Source organism: Mauremys mutica, chromosome 18 (genome assembly GCF_020497125.1).
Source record: "Mauremys mutica isolate MM-2020 ecotype Southern chromosome 18, ASM2049712v1, whole genome shotgun sequence".
In the NCBI taxonomy this organism is placed as follows: Eukaryota; Metazoa; Chordata; order Testudines; family Geoemydidae; genus Mauremys; species Mauremys mutica.
Window position 1 is genome coordinate 1,383,938 of NC_059089.1, and position 24,330 is coordinate 1,408,267.

General features: G+C 46.3%; 1 protein-coding gene and 1 pseudogene across 1 annotated transcript; both read right to left on the reverse strand.

Moving 5' to 3' along the window:
* Positions 1-24,330, reverse strand: part of LOC123352485 — a 139,935-nt pseudogene that overhangs the window by 41,023 nt on the left and 74,582 nt on the right.
* On the reverse strand, positions 3,344-4,582 carry LOC123352486. The gene is made up of 2 exons (XM_044992680.1): positions 3,859-4,582; positions 3,344-3,470 (listed from the first exon to the last, which is right to left on the reverse strand). Exons 1-2 carry the CDS (start codon positions 4,415-4,417, stop codon positions 3,421-3,423), a joined length of 609 nt encoding a protein of 202 aa, XP_044848615.1. The 5' UTR covers positions 4,418-4,582; the 3' UTR covers positions 3,344-3,420.

Here is a 24,330-nt window from a genome sequence, read left to right on the forward strand (position 1 = left end):
GAATTGCTGCCCATTTCCCTACTGGCTGGAGCATTAGAGTGTGTTTGTGGTTATTGATGTTGCTGTAGATTGTTCATTCCCTGCCTTGGCAATTCAGACAGTCCCTTTTCCTGTTGTATCGCCAGCACCTCTGTGAGTCCAATAACAGAGGCAGGTTTTCTCTGGGCACTGAGATTTTTGAGGGTGTTGGTGGCTCCTTTCTTTCCTCTCCCTGGAGTAAACTCAGCTTTTTATTCCATCCTTGATGACTCATGGAATAACAACAACAGCATGAAGAGGAGAGTGAATATCTCACTGCCAGGGGGAAGGTGGACGCATTCCCTCTGTCTGACCATTGCCATTGCAGGAGAGAAGGTTTCAGTGGAATCGAATGCCCTGGCTCAGACAATAGACACAGGGAGGTTTTGCTGTTCATGGATCTGTGCAAAGGAAATTGTGTGTCTGTGTGAAAATGAGGAGGGATATGAAATGCCCACGTGGTGGTGCCTAAGGCAAAAGGGAACCCTAGAGGATTAGAACAGGATAAGTTCTCAAGCAACACGTTTCTTACTTTGCCCATCTGATAGTTTTGATGATTATCAATGGAAAGATTTTGCCATTGGGTCGTGTGTTTACACAGAAATTGACATTTACCAACAAATACGTAATTCTTCCAAGTCTGCTGGTGGTGAGTTTAGAGGGACACACTCACTCTTCCCACCCCCCGTGCCAGGCCTGTGCTCTCCAGAATGTCAACTTGCCACAGAGCTGGGATCCTTCCCTCATCTCCCCGCAGACCACTGCCCCACCCCCACTTCTGGGGTCCCCTTCCAACACTGTCCAACTCCCCTGCTGGCACGATCCCTTCCCATTCCTTTCATTTCCTGCCTCCCCTCTGAGCAAAAGCTCTGCATTGTGGCCGCCTGGGTGAAAACCAGGAATTCAGATCACGAGACCATATGGGACTTGTATAGTCAATAGCACCTTTACACATTCACACCCAACAATTCAAAGTAGCTATTCAAAAAAACTTCAAAAACAGACTTCAAAGAGAAATTGCAGAGTTACAATTGATTTGCAAACTTAACACCATTAATTTGAGCTTGAATAAGGACTGGGAGTAGCTGGCTCACGACAAAAGCAATTTTCCCTCTCTTGGTATTGACACCTCCCCATCAATTATGGGGAGAGGACCACATCCACCCTGACTGAATTAGCCTTCAACACTGGTTCTCCCCTTGTACGGTAACTCCCGTCACTTCATGTTCCAATCTATATTTATGCCTCTATCTGCAATTTTCACTCCATGCATCTGAAGAAGTGGGCTTTTTATCCATGAACGCTTATGCCCAAATAAATCTGTTAGTCCTTAAGGTGCCACTGGACTCCTTATTGCTTTTAATTCTAAGCTGATCTTAACCCTTTCAGTGCCTTTACAAACTCAGATGCTTCTCACCACAGGCTGGCTGGTGGCTTTTCAGCCAGGCTCTCCCCTTTCATCAGCGCTTCAGTTGCTTGGTGTGGGGGTGTCTGTAGATGTAGGTGACAGAGAGAGATAAAGCCTGGCAAATGTCTCTCCTTTTATCATGTCCTTTCTTCCCTCATGGCTTTGCACCACCCCCCCTTCAGAGTCAGGTAAGCATCACTGCGTCTCTCCAAGCAAGTCTGAGCAATTCCCCTGGGGTGTCGTCATGCAGGTGAGTCATTGCATTGTAGCTCCCTTGCTGGGCAATGGCTGTCGATGGGCTGTTTGACACCCTGTCCGGGTGTTGGTTACTTTCCTTGCTGTTGCCACTGGGGAGCTAATATTTGGCTGACTCCCCCACCTTGCAGCACAGTGACAACCACACTGCACAATTCTCATAACTTCCTATGCATGACTGGTCTACATCTATGGGTAGAGAAATGACTTTCAGCAGATCATATCCTTTCCCTGATGCTCTATATGTAAGATCATGATGATATGAAAATGAGGATTATGGGGGTTACAGCTGCTCCCCCAAAGGTATAGAATGTCACACTGAGATTCTATGTTCATTTGTTCTGTAACAGCATTACAGAGATCCAATGACTGACCAATGGCATTTCCAAGTGCTAAAATAGCAAGCGATGTCGGTCTCTCATTGGCCATCAGCGACTGAAGATGTGGTTTAATGAGCTGGAGCTTCAAGGCGAGGGTGGCTCTGTCCACTGCCTTCCGTTGCGCTGCTGGGCACCTGTTAAGGGTTTTTCTCCACTTTGAACTTTAGGGTACAAATGTGGGGACCTGCATGAACTTTTCTAAGCTTAATTACTAGCTTAGATCTGGTATGCTGCCATCAGCCAGAAATTCCAGTGTCTGGCACACTCCCTGTCCCCCAAAACCTTCCCTGGGGAACACAAATCCAACCCCCTTGGATTTTAAAACAAGGAGGAACTAACCATCCCTCTCCTTTCCCCCTCCCCACAGACTTTTCCCTCCCTGGGTTGCCTTGAGAGGCTTTACATGGATCCAAACTCCTTGGATCTTAAAACAAGGAGGAATTAATCATCGCCCCCTCCTTTTTCCCCCACCAATCCCTGGTGAGTTTAGATCCAATCCCCTTGGGTTTAAAAACAAGAAGAATCAATCAGATTCTTTAAAAAAAAGAAAGCTTTTACTAAAAGAAAGAAAAGGTAGTCAGGATGGAAAATGCTTTACAGGGTATTCAGATTCATATAAACTAGAGGGACCCCTCCCCCAGCCTTAGATTCAAAGTTACAGCAACCAGAGGTAAAAATCCTTCCAGCAAAAAGAAAGAAGAATTCACAACTTGAAAAAAACAAACATAAGTCTAATCCACCTAGCCTGGCTATACTTACAATTTTGAAAATGAAAGATTGATTCAGAAAGATTTGGAGAACCTGGATGGACGTCTGGTCCCTCTCAGTCCCGAGAGCGAACAACAACAACAACAACAAAGAGCACAAACAAAGACTTCCCTCCACCGAGATTTGAAAGTATCTTGTCCCCCTGTTGGTCCTCTGGTCAGGTGTCAGCCAGGTTTACTGAGCTTCTTAACCCTTTATAGGTAAAAGAGACATTAACCCTTAACTATCTGTTTATGACACGTTGGTCAGGTCTGTTAGTGGGGCAGCGATTTGGCTGTAGTGTAGTACAAATCGCCTGTAATATCCGGCCAAGCCTAAGAAGGATTGGACCTGTTTCTTTGACTTTGGGACAGGCCACTTTTGGATAGCATCCACCTTGGCCTGTAAGGGAGTTATTGTTCCTTGACCCACCTAGTGTCCAAAGTAAGTCACCCTGTTTTGACCTATTTGACACTTTTTAGCCTTAACAGTTAGTCCTGCCTGCCTGATGCGCTCGAAGACTTTTTCCAAGTGTTCAGGGTGTTTTGCCCAGGAATCAGAAAAAAATGGCTACATCATCGAGGTAGGGAACTGCATACTTTCCCAGTCCTGCTAGAAGACCATCCACAAGTCTTTGGAAGGTGGTGGGTGCATTTCACAGCCTGAAAAGAAGCACATTAAATTTATACACCCCTGCATTGGTGATGAAGGCTGACCTTTCTTTGGCGGGTTCTTCTAGCGGTACTTGCCAGTACCCCTTGGTTAAGTCTATTGTAGAGATGAACTGGGCACGTCCCAGTTTTTCCAATAGCTCATTGATGCATGGCATTGGATAGTTGTCGGGACGAGTTACAGCATTTAGCTTACGGTAGTCCATGCAAAAGCGTATTTCCCCATCTGGTTTGGGTACTAGAACCACTGGAGATGCCCATGCACTGTTAGAGGGGCACATTATACCCATCTGTAGCATGTTTTGGATCTCCCATTTTATGGCAGCTTTGGCATGAGAAGACACCCTGTAGGGTGGGGTTCTAATTGGGTGAGCATTACCTGTGTCAATTGAGTGGTATGCCCATTCGGTCCGTCCTGGGGTGGCTGAGAACATTGGGGCGAAGCTAGTGCACAGCTCCTTGATCTGTTGCCGTTGCAGACGTTCCAGGGTTGTGGAGAGGTTTACCTCTTCCACGCCCCTGTCACTTTTTTCTTTGTAGTAGACACCTTCAGGCCACTTAGCGTCATCTCCTCCCTGGGCTGTAAACTGACAAACCTGTAATTCTCTGGAATAAAAGGGCTTTAGAGAATTAACATGGCGTACTTTCGGCTTTAGGGTTGAGATGGGGAATGCTATGAGATAGTTAACAGCTCCTAGGTGCTCTTGGACTGTGAATGGCCCTCCCCATGATGCTTCCATTTTATGGGCCTGTTGCGCCTTCAAGACCATAACCTGGTCCCCTACTTTGAAGGAACGCTCTCTGGTATGTTTATCATACCAGGCCTTCTGCTCTTCTTGAGCATCCTTCAGGTTTTCTTTAGCAAGGGCTAAAGAGTGTCGGAGGGTGTTTTGTAGGCTGCTTACAAAGTCCAGAATGTTAGTTCCTGGAGAAGGCATAAACCCCTCCCATTGCTGCTTCACCAACTGTAATGGCCCCTTAATCTCGTGGCCATACACAAGCTCGAATGGTGAGAACCCTAAACTGGGATGTGGTACAGCCCTGTAGACAAAAAGCAACTGCTGCAACACTAGATCCCAATCATTGGACTGTTTATTTATGAATTTACGTTTCATGGCCCCCAAAGTTCCATTAAATCTCTCCACCAGGCCATTGGTTTGATGGTGGTAAGGGGCGGCAACCAAGTGATTCACCCCATGAGCTTCCCACAGATTTTTCATGGTCTCTGCCAGGAAATTAGTTCCCGAATCTGTAAGGATGTTGGAGAGCCAACCTACCCTGGCAAAAATGTCTGCTAAGGCCCGGCACACAGTTTTAGCCTTGGTGTTGCTTAGAGCTACTGCTTCCGGCCATTGGGTAGCAAAATCCATGAAAGTCAGTATGTACTGCTTTCCTCTGGGGGTCTTCTTTGGGAAAGGACCCATAATATCCACAGCTACTCGCTGAAATGGGACCTCAATTATGGGGAGTGGCTGGAGAGGGGCCGTGACCTGGTCTTGGGGCTTTCCCACTCTTTGGCACACCTCACAAGACCGGACATAATTGGCAACATCCTTGCCCATTCCCTCCCAGTGGAAGGACTTCCCCAACCTGTCTTTGGTTCTATTCACCCCAGAATGGCCACTGGGATGATCATAGGCTAAGCTTAAGAGCTTTACTCGGTACTTAGTTGGAACTACCAACTGTTTTTGAGGATGCCAGTCTTCCTGGTGTCCACCAGAAAGAGTCTCCTTGTATAAAAGTCCTTATTCTACAACAAAACGGGATCAGTTAGAAGACCTGAGAGGCGGTGGGGTGCTCCGTGCCACCGCCCAAGCTTTCTTAAGGCTGTCATCTGCTTCCTGCTCAGTCTGGAACTGTTCCCTTGAGGCTGGAGACACCAGATCCTCCTTAGACTGTGGACTTGGGCTTGGTCCCTCTGGAAGCGATGTAGGTGATGGGGTTGTTTTAGTTGATTGTGAACCGCTTTCCGCTGGTGCACTTTGTGATATTTCAGGCTCTGGCTGAACCTCTTGGGTAGGGTGGTCTGCTGTTTCTGCCAGTTCATGCCCGCTGGCACTGGAGTTGTAGATGGGTTTGCAAGCGCTGGCATCAGTGCTGGCAATGGTTCTGGTGCTGGTTGCTTTTCTAGTTCCGGTTCTGGGACTAGATGCACTATGGCTGTTGCAGTCATTGGTAGGGGATCCGGTTCCACCACCTCTGTCTGGGTCTCTGGTAACACAGACGGGGCCCTTGTGGATGGCTCAGGAACAGGGATGGGTGTGGAAGCTTGCTTGGCCTGGCTGTGTGTGATCATTCCCACCCTCTTGGCCAGCTTCACATGGTTGGCCAAGAATTCCCTCATTAGCATGGGGATGGGATAATTGTCATAGACTGCAAAAGTCCACATTCCTGACCAGCCCTTGTACTGGACAGGAAATTCAGCTGTAGGCAAGTTTAAAGATTTTGACATGAATGGGTGAATTGCCACTTGGGCCTCTAGGTTGATGAATTTGGGGTTCACTAAGGATTGGTGGATTGCTGACACTTGTGCCTCGGTGTCTCTCCACGCGATAACCTTTCCACCCACTCTCAAGGTTTCCCTTTGCTCTGAGGGTATTTGAGAGGCATCTGGGCCTGGGGATCCTTGGTGTGATTGTGGTGTAACGAACTGTACTTGGTTGGGGTTCTTGGGGCAGTTGGCCTTTATATGTCCCAGTTCATTACATTTAACACATCGCCCAGCTGACTGGTCACTAGGCTGAGGTGAGTTGCTGGAGACTGGTGAGGTGGGACAATAGGGTGTCTGGGGCTTTCCATGGGTTGTGGGTGGGGTCTTGGGTTGCCCCCAGTGATAGGGTTTATTTTCAGTTTGCCCGCTCTGATATTCGCTCTCCTTGCTAGTAGTTTTTTTCTTTTCTGCCACTTCCACCCATCTGGCTCCAATCTCCCCCGCCTCGGTTACAGTTTTGGGCTTCCCATCTAGGATGTACCTTTCTGTTTCCTCAGGAACACCCTCTAAGAACTGCTCCATTTGCATTAGGAAGGCCAGCTCTTCCAGATTATTAGCATTTGCTCCTGATATCCAGGCTTCCCCATTCTTTCCAGTGTGGTAGGCGTGTCGGGTAAATGACACATCTGGTTTCCACCTTAGGGCTCTGAACCGCCGACGGGCATGCTCAGGTGTTAGCCCCATTCTGATTCTGGCCTTGGTTTGAAAAAGATTATAATCATTCATGTGTTCCTTAGGCATTTCAGCCGCCATCTCTGCTAAGGGTCCACTGAGCTGTGGCCTCAACTCTATCATGTACTGGTCTGCAGAGATGCTGTACCCAAGGCAGGCCCTTTCAAAATTTTCCAAGAAGGCCTACAGTGCCTTGTAGGTGGGAAATTTTCTGGGATGGGAAACAGTACCTGGAGAAGGGTTGTTAGGGTTGGCTGGTCCATCCTGCTTAGCCTTTGCTAAGTCCAGTTCATGCTTTCTCTCTCTTCCATCTCTTTTTCTCCCATCTCCATCTCTTTTTGTTTCATCTCCATAGCTCTTTTGTGGTCAGCTTCTTTGGCTTTCTCTTCTGTGTCCAGTCTAGCCAGTTCCTGTTTAACTGCTTCCTTGGTACTCATTTTTCTGCTTTCTTGTGCTGGCCACACCTCTCTGCAGCTCACTGACTGGAATGCACTCAGCTCAGGGCTGCTTGGTTAACAGAGATTTTCTAACTAGTGTAGCAGAGCTCTGACCTTGCTCCCGTGGGTCCTGCGCTTCTAGGCGGTTTATGCTGCCTCAGTGGCTCACTGTGACCCTCCACGTAGCCCTTCTCTCTCTAGGGCCAGGGTTAGTCTACTGAGCCCTTTTCATCATAGGCTGCAAGGAGGTTGGGGAGAGAACTCCCCCAGTCTCTGTTCAGCCTCCTGTCCTGACAGGGACCTGACTTCCCCTTCCAGGAGCTGTTCCTGTAGTGGTGGGTTGGGGGGAACCCGGGCCCACCCTCTACTCCGGGTTCCAGCCCAGGGACCCTAATGGTAGCAGTTGTTGGCAGCCAACCTTTCACTACCAGAGTTGCTACATTTCCCTGGGCCACTTCCCCACAGCTCTCCTGCTTCTCCCTTCTTCACCGTTACCTTAGGGCTCCCTTAACGATGGTTTGAGGGTGTCTTCAGTAACCAGCCCTTCAGCCGTACTTCCTCTCCTCTGGCTCCCCTGCCTGACTGGAGTGAGCCCTTTTTATAGTATCAGCAGGGCCTTAATTAGAGTCAGGTGGTCACATTAACTGAATGGCCTCACCTGACTCTTTACAGCTTAATTAGAGTCAGGTGTTCTCATTAGCCTGGTGCAGCCCCTGCTCTGGTCAGTCAGGGAACAGAAAACTGTTAATCCAGTGGCCAGTATATCTGCCTTCTGCTATACCCACCTGGCCTGGGTCTATCACACTAGCTATACCCAAGAGGTAGAAAGAAAGAAAACAATTCAGCTTGTAAATTCCTTTTGCTGTCTGCTTGCTCACAGCTTGAAGCCTCCTCTTAACAAAGACCCTTGTTAAAAAACTTAACACCTCTGCCCTCAGGCTGCTTTCTAAGCAGCTAGAAAGGAGAGAAAAAATAATTAACACCGCTGCTCACCATGTGAAGGTTTTTTCCCCCACTTTGAACTTTAGGGTACAAATGTGGGGGACCTGCATGGACACTTCTAAGCCTAATTACTAGCTTAGATCTGGTATACTGCCACCACCCAGAATGTCAGTGTCTGGGGCACTCTGTTACCCCCAAACTTTCCCCTCCCTGCGCAGCCTTGAGAGGCTTCACCAATTCCCTGGTGAACACAGATCCAAACCCCTTGGATCTTAAAACAAGGAAAAAATCAAGCAGGTTCTTAAAAAGAAAGCTTTTAATTAAAGAAAGAAAGGTAAAAATCATCTCTGTAAAATCAGGATGGAAAATACTTTACCGGGTACTTAGATTCATATAGTCCAGAGGAAACCCCCTCTAGCCTTAGATTCAAAGTTACAACAAGCAGAGGTAAAATCCTTTCAGCAAAAAAAAGGGACATTTACAAGTTCAGAAAACAAAGATAAGACTAACACGCCTTGCCTGGCTAATTACTTACAAGTTTGAAACATGAGAGACTGATTCAGAAAGATTTGGAGAGCCTGGATGGACATCTGGTCCCTCTTAGCCCCAAGAGCGAACAACAACAAAACAAAGAGCACAGACAAAAGACTTCCCACCACCAAGATTTGAAAGTATCTTGTCCCCCTATTGGTCCTCTGGTCAGGTGTCAGCCAGGTTTAGTGAGCTTCTTAACCCTTTACAGGTAAAAGAGACATTAACTCTTAACTATCTGTTCATGACAGGCCCAATCCTCCAATTTGACTAGGTCACTCTGGACCCAATCCCTACTCTCCAGTGCTTGGATTCTTTACATGCTTTCACAGAGCGAAGAGCACATGTTCCATGATTTCATAGGGCAGAGTTTTAGGGCTATTTTGAGTCAGGGAGCTATGCTATAGGGAGCTTTCCCTGCGTGGATCTGACAGGTGGATCAACATAGATGCACATGGTGACCATTCTAAGGGTGCTGAGGGCTGTGAGTCTCCTTGTTGCCACCTACCACTACTAAGAAGGACTTTTGGAAGCTGGATGTTAGCAACCAAGCTCACCAGCCTGTCAGGCACTCAAGCACCCTCCTCCACAGCAGCCCTGACAGTTGACAATAGAGTCACCTTAACTCCTGAGTTCCTTCAATGTGTCCCTCTCCGGGGTCCAGCGCCGATCGCCAGATACTCGGGGTATGTCTGTACTACCTGCCGAATCGGCAGGCAGCGATCGATCCAGCGGGGGTCGATATATCGCATCTAGTGTAGATGCAATACATCGAGTGCTCTCCCCTCGACTGCTGTACTCCAGCTCGGTGAGAGGCGCAGGCAGAGTCTACGGGGGAGCTGCAGCAGTCGACTCACCGCGACGAAGACACCATGGTAAGTCGATCTAAGTACATCGACTTCAGCTATGTTATTCATGTAGCTGAAATTGCATAACTTAGATCGATCCCCTCCCCTAGGTTAGACCAGGGCTCAGAAAAATCCCAGATCCTCTCTGCCCAAAGCAATGGTACATCCCAGGTTACCAGTTTTACTGGTATCACACACAGCACTTGAGCACAGTTATCGAACAAATGGAAATTTCTTTACCACGGGACAGAGATTTAAAAAAAAACAAATGTGAGTGATGGAAACCAACCATTACCAACAAAACAAAATCACAAAATGCAACCTACACTTTTTAATAGCTCCTTTCCCTATCTAAGTAGAGTGAAGTGTGAGGTGATAGTCTATTGCAGTGATTGCTAGTCCCTAGGAGCCAGGCCTCTGCCTTTCTTGAAGCACCACTGGTCATTAGTGATCTCCTTGGTGAATGGACCCAGAGTGTTTCTCTCCACCCTGTCATAAACTGAATCAGTCTTTTGTGTATATTCACAGGAAGGACCATTTCCTCATTGTCATATTGTCCTTTTCACTCCCACAGGGTTTCGATGTCTATAATTTGTCTTTGATCGTTTTTCATTGGCTTTTCTGGGCTGGTGCAAAGGCTGACAATGCAGCAATACATCGCATAACTGGCTAGCAAGGGGCGGGTGACAATTCCCTCCCACTTGAATGGGCCGTCCCCAACAAGACCTGTGACTGGGGTGACTCACTTTCATGACGTCAAGTATCAGAGGGGTAGCCGTGTTAGTCTGGTTCTGTAGAAGCAGCAAAGAATCCTGTGGCACCTTATAGACTAACAGAAGTTTTGCAGCATGAGCTTTCGTGGGTGAATACCCACTTCTTCGGATGCAAGCAGCACTTTCATGACAATACTATATGGGCATAATGTTCCATATACTTACATTACTCCTTCAATAGGACTCATACCCACCTCTTGAAGTGATCAGGAGTAACAATAATTTACAAGGTTTCAGTACAGATCTCACTGCTATGCTTCCTGGATAAATATCATAAAAATCAGTGCATTAGGTGTGATGAGTTTGTCAGGTCTGAGACAGGAGTTTTTTGTCAATTACTTTGACCTCTTTGCCAATTGGCACCAAAGAGCATTTATCACACATACACCGAGCTATACAGCCACACTCTGATATAACAGAAAGGCCAACACAAAAAAGAGAGAGAGGAACAATAAAATACTAAAATGACAATGGTTGGAACTCTCCATTTCCCTCAGTCTTTGGACTGATGGGCACTAAGAGCTTTTCCCTCAGTTGAACCAGGTGATCGGATACCTGGCTCAGCCCTCCATACTAGCAGCTCTCTCACCTACAGGGAGATGGGTCAAAATTGGAATTGATGTCACGACTCGCTTCCCAGAGGGGATCAACCTGTCTAAAGCTGTGTCTACCCTTCAAACACTGGAAATATTTTTCTGACAACCTAACACTGTCTACACTGGGGCTCAGGTCACATTAATTACTTCTCTCAGAGGAGTGGATTTTTCACACCCCTGAGAGATGTGGCCATGTCAACATAGCTTTTCAGTGTAGACCAGCCTTTAGATGGCTTTTTGATATGAAAGGCAATGGACTTCAGCCTTTTCCTTGGTATTGATGGTTGACAACTGCAGCTTTCCTACCTGCTGGACACATCCTATGACAGATGTCAGGCCTTTCCTTTGCAAATTAGAGAAGTGGGGAAGTCAGTGACCCTTACAGTGTAAGTGGGTAAAAACTTATACAACTTGACTCCTCGAGTAGTTTTCCTTTAATAGAAATTGACTTTGAAGCTAAGTAAAATATGCTCTATTTGAAATACAAAAAAATAAAATCTATACAGGCCCAATATTCTCTTATACACGCTAACACCTATTCTCCCACCCCAACCTTTGGAGTGAGGTTTTCTACCAGAACTCCTTACACTACAGGGGGTAAATTAAATCAAATTAACTTTTGAAGATTAGCCATCATTTCCTGTACGACTAAAAAAAGAAAAAAAACAAGACAACTTTCAGTTTTCCAAAATAATTCAGATCATCAAACAATTAGTCTCTTACTCTTTAACCAATAACTTCACCTATAATTTCATTTTCACTAGTAACACTAATATATTCAAAGATCACAAATCCCTGTCGTATATGTTAGTTTTCTTTTAATCCCCATTGCCAACAACTGAACCTTGGTTCAAGTTGTGGTTTGTCCCAACACTTCTGAGAGTTCATATCTCTCTGGTTCTTCTGCCATGCGTGTTGGTGGAAGGCGTCTCCTATGTGGGAATGTTTGCATCATGAGGAAAAATACCTCTCTTTTCACACTTTAAATCTTTCCAAGAAGTACGAGGTAGGGGAGAAGTGATGTAAATGCATAAAACACAAAAGAAAACCGTCTGGTCTTCACTACAGACATTTATCAGTATAATTATTGATCAGGGGTGTGAAAAATCCACACAGCTGAGCAACGTAGTTACACAGCTCTAATCTCCTGTGTAGATAGCGCTACATCAGCAGGAGAGCTTCTCCTGCCAACATAGCCATCTGAGGCAATATTGATTTAAATAACTGAACTATACTGTACTCATATGCACTTCCCTCAGTTAGTGGGGGGTCTGCTGTTGTTCACCATTTCCAAGTGGAGATTTTAAATCACTGCTGTGTCTTTGTTACCATGGCCAGTAGAGTTCTCTCCTGTTGACAGAACTGCACTTGAATTGTCTCCATGTCATCATGGAGAGATGGGGAAAAAGCAAAGCTGAAGGGAGAAATGACGATTTTAGCAAATGGTCATTTGTCTTAAATTCTCCAATAAATCTGAGCTGAACTAATATCTAATTGTGTGACCACACAGCCATCAAGAAAAATAGAAACCCAGATCACAGAGAGATAGAACACATGACAATGAAAGTGTGAAGTGAAATTCCAGAGCAGGTTACATCTAATTATTTAGAATCAGGACAAAAGATTCTCCTCTGATCCATTCAAACATATTTCATTGAGCCCTGTCTCCATAGTCAGTTATGTTATTTACAACATGTTTAGTATCCCAGCATCCCCATAATGGGGGCAAAAGCAGCCACCTTGCCAGAATTGGCTTTACCAAGAGATGGAACCTGGGATTTAAACTCGAAATGAACACACTGCGCCTTTAGGATCCATTTGAATTCCCCTTCTCGGTCTTTGACACTTTCATCTCCAGTCATAGCAACTCTGGTATAGGATTAAAGAAGTCAAAATATCATCTGCAAGCACAGACAACGGAGACTGCGTCATCACATGACTCTTTGAGAAGTGGAGGGGTAGAATGTGATGACGATAAACTCTGCCTGGCTCAGGCAAAAGGTAACAGTTCTGCCGTGATGGGGAAGGAGGGAATCTCTAGTCACCCCATCTCCTTTCAAGTATCAGAGGGGTAGCTGTGTTAGTCCAGATCTGTACAACGTGACAAAGAGTCCTGTGGCACCTTGTAGACTAACAGACATATTGGCGCATAAGCTTTCGTGGATGAATCCCCACTTCGTCAGATGCATGTAGTGGAAATTTCCAGAGGCGTGTATAAATATGCAAGCAAGAAGCAGGCTAGAGAAAACAAGGTTAGTTCAATCAGGGAGGATGAGGCTCTCTTCTAGCAGTGGAGGTATGAACACCAAGGGAGGAGAAACTGCCTCTGTAGTTTGCAAGCTATTCAGTCTTTGTTGAATCCTGAGCTGATGGTGTCAAATTTGCAAATAAACTGAAACTCAGCAGTTTCTCTTTAAAGTCTGGGTCTGAAGTTTTTTTGCTGCAGGATGGTTATTTTTAAATCTGCGATTGTGTGTCCAGGGAGACTGAAGTGTTATCCTATAGGTTTTTGTATATTGCTTATGCTCCAAAACGTTTTTTAGTCTATAAGGTGCCACAGGACTCTGTCGCTTTTTACATATCCTTCCAGTATCACAGAGGCTGAAATGACACTTTTTTCCTGCCCCTGTTCCTCTTCTTTTAAATGTAATATGAAAAGTTCCCATGATAACTGCTCTTCAGCACAACCCAGAGCACCGTGAGAACAACTGGCAATGATACAATATGTATCATCGGTGACTCTAACAATAACTCTGCAATTGAAGGAATGGTACAAACGTGATGCTCCCTTGTTTCTTATGGGAAGGACACACTCGAATTACTCTGGGACAATGGAGTTGATAGAAAGGACAAATGGGTCCACCTCAAAGAGGTCAAACTGCAAAATGCAAAAAATGGGCCACTCATCTGGCCAAGCTGAGGGATATCGGTGCTTCATGCAGTTCAAACAGCTTTTAAAAGTTACTATGTGGGAATCAGGAAAACTATGAAAGTATCGATAGCCCTAGAGGGTTTATGGTGTTGATCCCCCTTGCAGATTCTCTGATGACTCACATGGGCTCAGTGGCAAGACAAGGTTTTCCCACACTCCCTGCTTCCATGGGGGGAGGGGTGTGTGTGTGTGTCATACCTGTGTGGATTCTCTGATGGCTGATAAGCTGCTGGCTGCAAATGCAGGTTTTCCCAGGGCAGGTCTACACTACGGGGGAAAATCGATATAAGATACGCAACTTCAGCTACGTGAATAACGTAGCTGAAGTCGTATCTTATATCGATCACTTACCCGTCCTCACGGCGCGGGATCGATGTCCAGGGCTCGCCATGTCGACTCCGCTACCGCCGTTCGGGTTGGTGGAGTTACGGAGTCGACAGGAGCGCGTTCGGGGATCGATATATCGCGTCTAGATGAGACGCGATATATCGATCCCCGAGAAATCGATTGCTACCCGCCAATACGGCGGGTAGTGAAGACGTACCCCCACACTCAATGCATTTATAGGGCCTCTCCCCCGGTGTGGATTCTCTGATGTTTAGAAAGGTCTGAGCTCTGAATGAAGTTTTTCCCGCACTCATGGCATTCGTAGGGCCTCTCCCTTGTGTGGATTCTGAGATGGGTAAGAAGGTGCGAGCTGTGATTGAAGGTTTTCCCACACTCACGGCATACATAGGGCCTCTCTCCTGTGTGGATTCTCTGATGCCCATTAAGGTGAGAGCTGTGAGTGAAGCTTTTCCCACACTCACTGCATTCAAAGGGCCTCTCCCCTGTGTGGATTCTCTGATGTTTAGAAAGGGCTGAGCTGCTATAGAAGCTTTTCCCACACTCACTGCATTCATAGGGCCTCTCCTCTGTGTGGATTCTCTGATGAGCAATAAGGTTTGAGCTGCGATTGAAGGTTTTCCCACACTCACGGCATTCATAGGGCCTCTCCCCTGTGTGGATTCTCTGATGCTGAGAAAGGCCTGATCTGTAAATGAAGGTTTTCCCACACTCACTGCATTCATAGGGCCTTTCCCCCGTGTGGATTCTCTGATGCTGAGAAAGGCCTGATCTGTAAATGAAGGTTTTCCCACACTCACGGCATTCGTAGGGCTTGTCCCCTGTGTGGATTCTCTGATGTTTAGAAAGGTCTGATCTGCAATTGAAGGTTTTCCCACACTCACGGCATTCGTAGTGCCTGTCCCGTGTGTGGATTCTCTGATGTTTAGAAAGGGCTGAGCTGCGATTGAAGGTTTTCCCACACTCACGGCATTCATAGGGCCTCTCCCCTGTGTGGATTCTCTGATGATTAAGAAGGGCTGAGTAGTCACATAAGTTTTTTCCACACTCTGTGCATATATTTTTTCTTTTTCCAATGATGATTTCCTGCTTTGTTGTAGTTTCCTTGAGGTCCTTCTGAGTTCCCTGAGAAGAAATACGTTTACCCATTTTCACCCCCGGCTGGTTTCCTTGTTCTCTTTCTGGTCTGTGCTGAATCTCACAGGATTTTTCCTCCTCATGACTCCTGGACACATTGCTTTTTGATCTTTGCAATAATGCTCTGTGTTTATCCACTTGCTGAACATTTTTCTGCTGAGAATTCTGCTCCTCTTTCTCACATGCCATTGCATCACCTGCTGTGAAAAAGACAAACATCAAACAGGGAAGAAAAGTGAAAAGCCAAAACAAACTAAGTGCTGGAGGGAGGTCAAATAAAAATCACAAGCTGAACTCCCCCATTCTCTTCCCCAAAACAGGAGAGAGGAGGGGATCAATTTGGCTTTCAAATCCCATCCAAATTCTCAGGGGGAAGGGAGGAAGCTACTGCCTGGTGTCTGCTAGAATCTACGGGAAGCCATGAGCTATAGTTACCCTGAGGATATGACCCCTGCTGGCAACAATAATGAACTGAGAGACCTCTCAAGGGCTTCGTAGGGCATCCCAGACGTTTCCTTCAGGAACTTTCACACTCAGAGTTGGTTTAATGTTTCCTCACCTCTGCAGGGAGATCTCAGGGTCTGTTTTCCCTCTGATCCCTGCAGGTCTGAGACCCATGGCTCTTCCCCTTGTTCCAGCTGGGAGATCACATCAGGTTTGGAAAATGGAAACCCTGCTCAGATGAAAGAAAACAAAGGAGTTCCGTTGATTTCATAAAACTTTGTCATAAAAAACATTCTATTAATTTAACTTTAATACTTGGTGTGACCCGGTGTGCCTGGGCTAGTCCTCACTGAAAATGCCAAGACCAGGGCAGGCTGAAAAAGGGAGAGCAGAGGCTCCCCAAACTGGTGGTTAACACGGAAGTTAAACTCACTGACCAGTCACCAACTGTGCTTCTGATCCCCCCACACTGGTTATCGAGAAGCTGAAAAAAGAAATCACACGGCCCCCTTTATTGCATCCCAGTTCTCTGACTCCCAATCAGCACCTAGGTCCAGCACAGTGAAAGGTTATTTAAAAACCCTGCTCACATAAACAAAGTGTTCTTCTGACCCCAGAGTCAGCCACATTACCAGGTCAGTATAGTTTTGGATCTTACTCAAAATACTACGATGCCAGCCAATCATTGGCATCTAAACTAAAGGTTTATAAGCAAGAAAGCATCTAAACTAAAGGTTTATTATAAAAGAAAGAAAAAAAGAAAAAGGGAGTTGTTAAATGGGAAAGCAGTCAGACACATTCAGAAATCTATACATCTGGTTCTTAGCAGTATTGGTGAGTTTCTGGCTTGAAAGGCTCTCTGGTACACATCCACATTATTCAGTCCTTTGTTCAAGCCTTCGGTTTGTAGAGAAGTTGCTCCAGAGGTAGGAAGAGGAATTGAAGACAAAATGGAGATGATGCAGCTGCCCTTTATATTCCTTTTGCCAAGTGGCTTCTAATTCCTGTGTCCCAAACACAAGCTTCACAGCACATGGCATGGAAAAGCCTTGGAGGTCTCAGTACACAGTGTGATACAGCGTGGCCAGAGGGCAGCAGGAGAGGGTTAGAAGGGAGCCTTATTCCCTGCAGAGGGAAGAAAGTTTGCTATAGATTAACTAGAGCACCTGAAGCCAATTAGAGCACCTGCAGTCAGTCACCTGATAAAGACCCTTGCTCCAATCAGACAGGGAAGGAGCTGGAGCAGAGGGGATTGGTATTGGAGCAGAGAACAGTTTGAAGGGAAGCAGAGGAAAGTTTGGAGAAGTGCTGCAGTGGGCTAAGAAGTCCAAGACCCTAGGTAAGGGGCACCTGGCTTGTACAGAGGGAGGGCAGGAAGCCCCCACAAGCTGAAGGGTAGGAGCGGGAAGTAGCCCAGGGGAAGGAACCATCAGTTCAAGTGGTTCACCACTAACCTCAGGGCCCCTGGGCTGGGACCTGGAGTAGAGGGTGGGCCCAGGTCCCTCCCTCTCCACTCCCCTCCTCTAGGACACTAGTGGGGTAGTTAATATTCCAATTCAAGGGCAAGAATTGGTGCCCTGAACCCCGCCCCCCCCAAAGAAGAGAAAGCACGAGACCCATCATAATAGTGCCGGCAATTTGCCACAACAGGCATAACCCTGCATGTCTTGCTGACTCAATAGGTGTATCCCCTTAATCCTTTCAATGGGTTCATTGTATGGCTGATGACCCTGGCTGGGCCATCGAACAGGCTGGGCAGCGCTGATGCCAATATGTCTGGGGGTGTCACTCAGAAACACTGCACAAGTCTGGAATACAGATATACCCTACATATCTGTAACTCACAATACAAATATAGAAACAAGATTATCATACGTGGAAACTCATAACATTTTCACTGACTCCTTACATGGCATATATAGCACGATTCATTGCAATTTCATCATATTGGTATTGTGATACAGCATGGCCAGAGGGTAGCAGGAGAGTGTTAGCAGGGAGCCTTATTCCCTGCAAGGGGAGGAAGGTTTGCTACAGATTAACTAGAGGACCTGAAGCCATTTAGAGCACCAGCAGTCAGGTGATAAAACCCCCTGCTTCAGTCAGACAGTGTGGGAGTTGGAGCAGGAAGGTTTGGTTGGAGCAGTTTTGAAGAGAGACAAAAGGAAAGTTTGGAGGAGTGCTGCGGTGGGCTGAGAACTCACAAACCCTAGGTAAGGGGCACCTGGCTTGTGTAGAAGGAGGGCAAGAAGCCCCTCCACAAGCTGAAGGGCAGGAGAGGGAAGTAGCCCAGGGGAAGGAACCGCCAGTTCAAGTGGTTCACCACTAACCTCAGGGCCCCTGGTTTGGGACCTGGAGAAGAGGGCGGGCCTAGGTCCCTCCCTCTCCACTCCCCTCCTCAAGGACACTAGTGGGGTAATTAAAATACCGATTCAGAGGCAAGCAGTGGCACCCTCAACCTTCCCCAAAGAAGAGAAAGCGCGAGACCCAGCATAACAGTACCGGCAATTTGCCACAGTATTTATAATAAAATAATAATAATATAAAGTGTCTCTCAATTCCATACAGTGTCACTTAATAAACCAGTGAATTCCCAGGACCAGTTCTTCAGGTGTTTGAAGATGCCGAACACCTTGCTTGTGAGGGTCTATAATACCCACATATATGTTGGGAACACACAGACACTGTGCTACTGTTCCCCTATGTTCACTCTTCTAGAAAATTATGATCAATTTTGTTCATAGTATGTGTCAGGGCTGAATCCCCACTCTGTCACGCCGAGTGCAGAAAGTGGGGGCCCGACAAGATTCTACAAATTAATTTGTGCCACTCTAGGCTTGTATTAAACCGCCAAAGTTACAGCTTTTCTCTGACCTTGGCTTGGTAAATGCTGCCACCACCCAAAGGCAAAAAACCCCCAAACCCTTGGACCCAGGAAGGAGCACTTGAGAATTCTTCCCTCTGGGACACCCTCAAGCCCTTTCACCTCCTCTCCGGGAAAGAGCTGAGAAAGAAAACAAAGGAAATTAGCTGTGGCTACCAGCTAATCAAACTTGCATCCAAAGAAGTGGGTATTCACCCACGAAAACTCATGCTGCAAAACATCTGTTAGTCTATAAGGTGCCACAGAATTCTTTGCAGCTAATCAAACAACACACACAAACTTCTTAGGACACCAAAAATCCAATCCTGTTCTTAAAAGAGGTAAATTTTATTAAAATTGAAAAGGAAAACAATACATCTGGAACTTAGGCTTTTGATAGATCTTAAAAGAAAATGTTTGTAAGCACCAAAAATAGCTTTCTTGGGGGTTTAGCTTAAAGCTTACAAGCAAACAAAAGCATCTGGGACAGCACCGAGGAGATCCAAAAGCCAAAATAAAAAATAAACCTGATTGTGTCTGTCTAAACATTCCCTATCCAAATCATTTCTTCTAGGTATGGAAGATGAATTTTCATACCTGCTTCAAGCCACACACAGCATTGCTACTCCGTGTCGCCTTCTCCGGAGAACAAGAGACAAAGGGAAAGTTACTTTCCCATTTAAAAAAGTTCTAGCCTTTCCATTGTCTCTTTTGGTCAGGTGCCCAATACTTTTTTTTTTTAAAAAAAAACAAACCCTGTTGGCTTGTTAACCCTTTAGAGGTAAAGCAAGCAGAGAACTCGCACCAACAGGGATTTTACAGCCAAGTGGCTGGCTGGTTGTTTATAAAAGGGAGATCCCTCCCCTCCCCTTCATTTATCACTGTAGGGCTTGTGAGGTACCATTTGAAAAGACATAATCTACCGAATATCCTCCTGTTAAACTGTGTAGCAACATTGTATGGAAAGTGATGAGATTTTACGCTATGATATTACTGAAAAAGCTGCAACCCTAACCCTAAGTTCCTCAGAGACAGCAAGGCAAACAGCTGGTCAAATAGCCATTCTCCACCAGGGGGAAGGTGTGAAGAAGACATTTACATTCCATCACAGAGACACTTGAAGCTCGTACCTATGACAGCCTGTCACCATGACTCAACTGGGAACTGAAGTGGTTTCTAGTACAAAGGACTGAATTATAAAAAGAGGTGAGGAAAATGCATGAGACTCTCTCTCTCCCCCCCCCCCCTTTCCCTCTGCTCATGACAACTCCTGAAGAACTGAATGTGGGCGGCAGGGGCAGGTTAGGGGGAGTCCTGGCTGAAAGGAAAACCAGCCTGTCTCAGCAGATGGTGAGAGAAACATTTGTTTTAAATCCCTTTTAGCTTGTTAAGTTAAACATTAGTTTGTGTTTTATCTTTGCATTTCTTTCATAAACAATTCTGACTTTTATGCCTCATTACTTGTAGTCACTTCAAATCTTTTTTTTTCCAGTAGTTAATAATTTTGTTTCCTTTTTTTTAATCAAACCAGTGTGTTTGGATTAAAGTGTGTTGGAAACTCCATTTGGAATAACAAGGCTGGTGCATGTCATTTTCCACTGATGAAACAACAGATTTCATATGAGCTCCCATTGTTCAGGAGTGTGCTGGACAGTGCAAGATGCACATTTCTGTGGGAAGTCTGGGAGCAGAGAATTTTCTGGGGTTCTCCTGTGGGGTACTGTAATTTGTGAGTCACTAAATAGCAGCACTCAATACTGTGTAGCTGGGAGCGAGTTACATGCTAGAGACTGCGTGTGAACTACCCAGGAGTGGCTGCTCTCACAGTAGAGCAGTGTAAAAGGCACCCCAGCTTGGGGAACTGAGGGGACACAGCTGTTAACAGTCCAGATTGTACTGTGCTTAATGTCACAGACACTCAATTTCAAAGAGTCTCCTAAAACACACAGAAAGTAAATCCACGTCCCAGAAATCGAAGTCTCCCTGGCACTGCTTCTTGCTGACAGATGGGTCCAGAGACAAAGACACAGTCCTGGGGAAGATGGAAACATAAGCATGGGGCTCAGTGGAGAACGGGAACAGGAAGGGCAGGGATATTATTGAATGCAGGATCTCAGCAGTACTAGATGTCAGGATAACACATATTGCAGCCCATTGGCAAACATAATCCCAAATATACATATAAAATGACAGGGTCTAAATTAGTTATTTCCATTGATTTATACAAGGGCAATAAGATATTCTCTGTATTACTGTCTATCCCTTTTAAAATAATTCCTAACATCCTGTTTGCTTTTTTGACTTCCGCTGCACACTGCTGGATGTCTTCAGAGAACTATCCACAATGACAAAAAGATCTTTTTCCTGATTAGTCTAATTTTGCCCCCATCATATTGTATGTATAGTTGGGGTTATTTTTTCCAATTTGCATCACTTGACATTTATACACGTTTTCCATTTTGTTGCCCAGTCACTTAGTTTTGTGAGATCTTTTTGAAGTTCTTCACAGTTTGCTTTGGTCTGAACTATCTTGAGCAGTTTAGTATTGTGACGTTATTGATATAATCTGGGACCATATAGAATATGGTTGCAACCAAGGTCCTGTAGTGGCACCAAATCTTATGTAAAGGGGGGTCATATAAGGTGTCCAAGACCAGGTTATGGGTTGCTGGTTATAATTATGGGGTCTATATGTATGTATCATTTTGCAGTTGAAGTTATGAGTATTGGCTCTATCCTGTCTGTATTTCCAACTTATGCTGTGCTTCTGGGAGACATCCCAGACAAGTTGGCGTTAGCTCTGCCTAGCATGCTTGATGGCCCATTAAGGACCATCAGCTATTCAACTGACCCATTGAGAGAAGGCAGATATGCCTTGTAACTCAGCAAAGTATGCAGGGACTTGCCCATGTGACTCCAGACTCCATTTTGCTGTAACTTTCCACAGTCAGAACGAAGAAGTGTTCTTACACCTGGAAAAGCCTATAAAAGGCTGATGCCTCATTTCCATCTTGTTTTCAATCCTTCTTCTTACCTCTGGAGGAACTTTGCTACAAACTGAAGCAGGGCCGCCCAGAGGATTCTGGGGGCCCGGGGTCTTCGGCGGCGGGGGGGCCCTTCCATTGCGGGACACGCCGCCAAAGTGCCCCGAAGACCCGCGGCGGGAGCCCCCCGCCGCCAAATTACCGCCGAAGCGGGACCGCTGCCGAAGCGCAGCCCGGTCTTCGGCGGTAATTCGGTGGCGTGGGGGGGTCCCCGCCGCGGGCCTTCCGGGCACTTAGGCGGCGGGTCCCGGAACAGAAGGGGCCCCCCGCCGCCGAAGACCGGGCTGCGCTTCGGCGGCAGCAGTGGCGGCGGGTCCCGCTTCCCCCCCCCCCCCCGGTCCCGGTCCCGCCCCCAGCCTCTTACCGAGCACGTCTCCGGCGGGGCCTGAGCACCGTCCCGCTCAGAGCTGCGTGGTGAGGGGGCGGGGCTGTGAGCTCCACGCCGAGCGGAGGCAGCTGCCCCGCCCCCTCCCCACGCCGCTCTGAGCGGGGCGGGGCTCAGGTCCCATTGGAGCTCCCAGCCCCGCCCCCTCACCACACGTCTCTGAGCGGGGCGGGGCTCAGGCCCCGCCGGAGACGTGCTCAGTAAGAGGCCGAGGCCGGGGCCGGACCGTCTCTGAGCGGGGCGGGGCTCAGGGGCCCCGCCGGAGACGCTGAGGCTCCAGGAGAGGGGCAGAGGCGGGAGCCTCTGCTCTTCTCTTGGGGGCCCCTGCGGAGCCCGGGGCCTGGGGCAAATTGCCCCCTTTGCCCCCCCCTCTGGCCGGCCCTGAACTGAAGCTCTGAACAAAGGACTGACTGACCCATCCCTGAGGAGGATGTACTCCAGAGACTTGATTTGAACCTGCAGTTTACTCCATCACTGCTACAAGCCTGAACTAAGAACTTTGCCATTACTGCATGTAATTGATTCCATTTAACCAATTCTAGCTCTCATCTCTATCTTTTTCCTTTTCTGAATAAACCTTTAGATTTTAGATTCTAAAGGATTGGCAACAGCATGATTTGTGGGTAAGATCTGATGTGTATATTGACCTGGGTCTGGGGCTTGATTCTTTGGGATCGAGAGAACCTTTTTCTTTTATTGGGGTGTTGGTTTTCATAACCATTCATCCCCAGGACGAGTGCACTGGTGGCGATACTGGAAGACTGGAGTGTCTAAGGGAATTGCTTGTGTGACGTGGTTAACCAGTGGGGTGAAACCAAAGTCCTCTTTGTCTGGCTGGTTTGCCTTGCCTTAGAGGTGGAAAAATCCCAGCCTTGGGCTGTAACTGCCCTGTTTTAAGCGATTTGTCACTCTCAGTTGGGTCCCACCAGAACCGCATCATCCCAAGTATCATCTGCAAACTTTGCCACCTCACTGTTTACCTCTTTCTCCAGATCATTTATGAATACGTTGAATAGGATTGGTCCTAGGACTGGCCCTTGGGGAACACCACTAGTTACTCTTCTCCATTCTGAAAATTTACCATTTATTCCTACCCTTTGTTCCCTGTCTTTTAACCAGTTCTCTATCCATGAAAAGATCTTCCCTCTTATCTCATGATAACATAATTTATGTAAGAGCCTTTGGTGAGGGACCTTGTCAAAGGCTTTCTGGAAATCTAAATACACTATGTCCACTGGATCCCCCTTGTCCACATGTTTGTTGACACCTTCAAAGAACTCTAATAGATTAGTAAGACATGATTTCCCTTTACAGAAACCATATTGACTTTTGCTCAACAATTTTTGTTCTTCTATGTGCCTGACAATTTTATTCCTTTACTATTGTTTCAACTAATTTGCCTGGTACAGACGTTAGACTTACCAGTCTGCAACTGCCAGGATCGCCTCTAGAGCCTTTTTAAATATTGGCGTTACATTAGCAATCTTCCAGTCATTGGATACAGAAGCCGATTTAAAGACAGGTTACAACCATAACTAATAGTTCCCCAATTTCACATCTGAGTTCCTTCAGAACTCTTGGTAAATACCATCTGGTCCTGGTGACTTGTTACAATTAAGTTTATCAAGTAGTTCCAAAACCTGCTCTAGTGACACTTCAATCTGTGGCAGTTCCTCAGATTTGTCACCCACAAAAGGTTTGGGAATCTCACCAACATCTTCAGCCATGAAGACTGAAGCAAAGAGTCCATTTAGTTTCTACGCAATGACTTTATCGTCTTTAAGGGCTCCTTTTGTATCTCAATACTCCAGTGGCCCCACTGGTTGTTTAGCAGGCTTCCTGCTTTTATTACCTTTTGAGTTTTTGGCTAGCCCCTTCTTCAAACTCCTCTTTGGCTTGTCTTATTACATTTTTACACTTAATTTGGTAGTGTTTACGCTCCTTTCTATGTACCTCACTAGGATTTGACTTCCACTTTTTAGAAGACGCCTTTTTATCTCTCACTGCTTCTTTTACATGGTCGTTAAGTCACGGTGACTCTTTTTTAGTTCTTTTGCTGTGTGTTTTAATTTGGGGTATATATTTAAGTTGGGCCTCTAATATCGTGTTTTTTAGAAGTGTCCATGCAGCTTGCAGGGATTTCACTCTAGTCACTGTACCTTTTAATTTCTGTTTAACTAACCCCCTCATTTTTGCATAGTTCCCCTTCCTGAAATTAAATGCCAGTGTTGAGCTGTTCTTCCCACCACAGGAATGTTAAATGTTGTTATATTATGGTCACTATTTCCAAGCGGTCCTGTTATAGTTAGCCCTTGGACTAGATCCTGCACTCCACTCAGGACTAAATCGAGAGTTGCTTCTCCCATTGCGGATTCTTGTACCAGCTGCTCCAAGAAACAGTCATTTAAAGT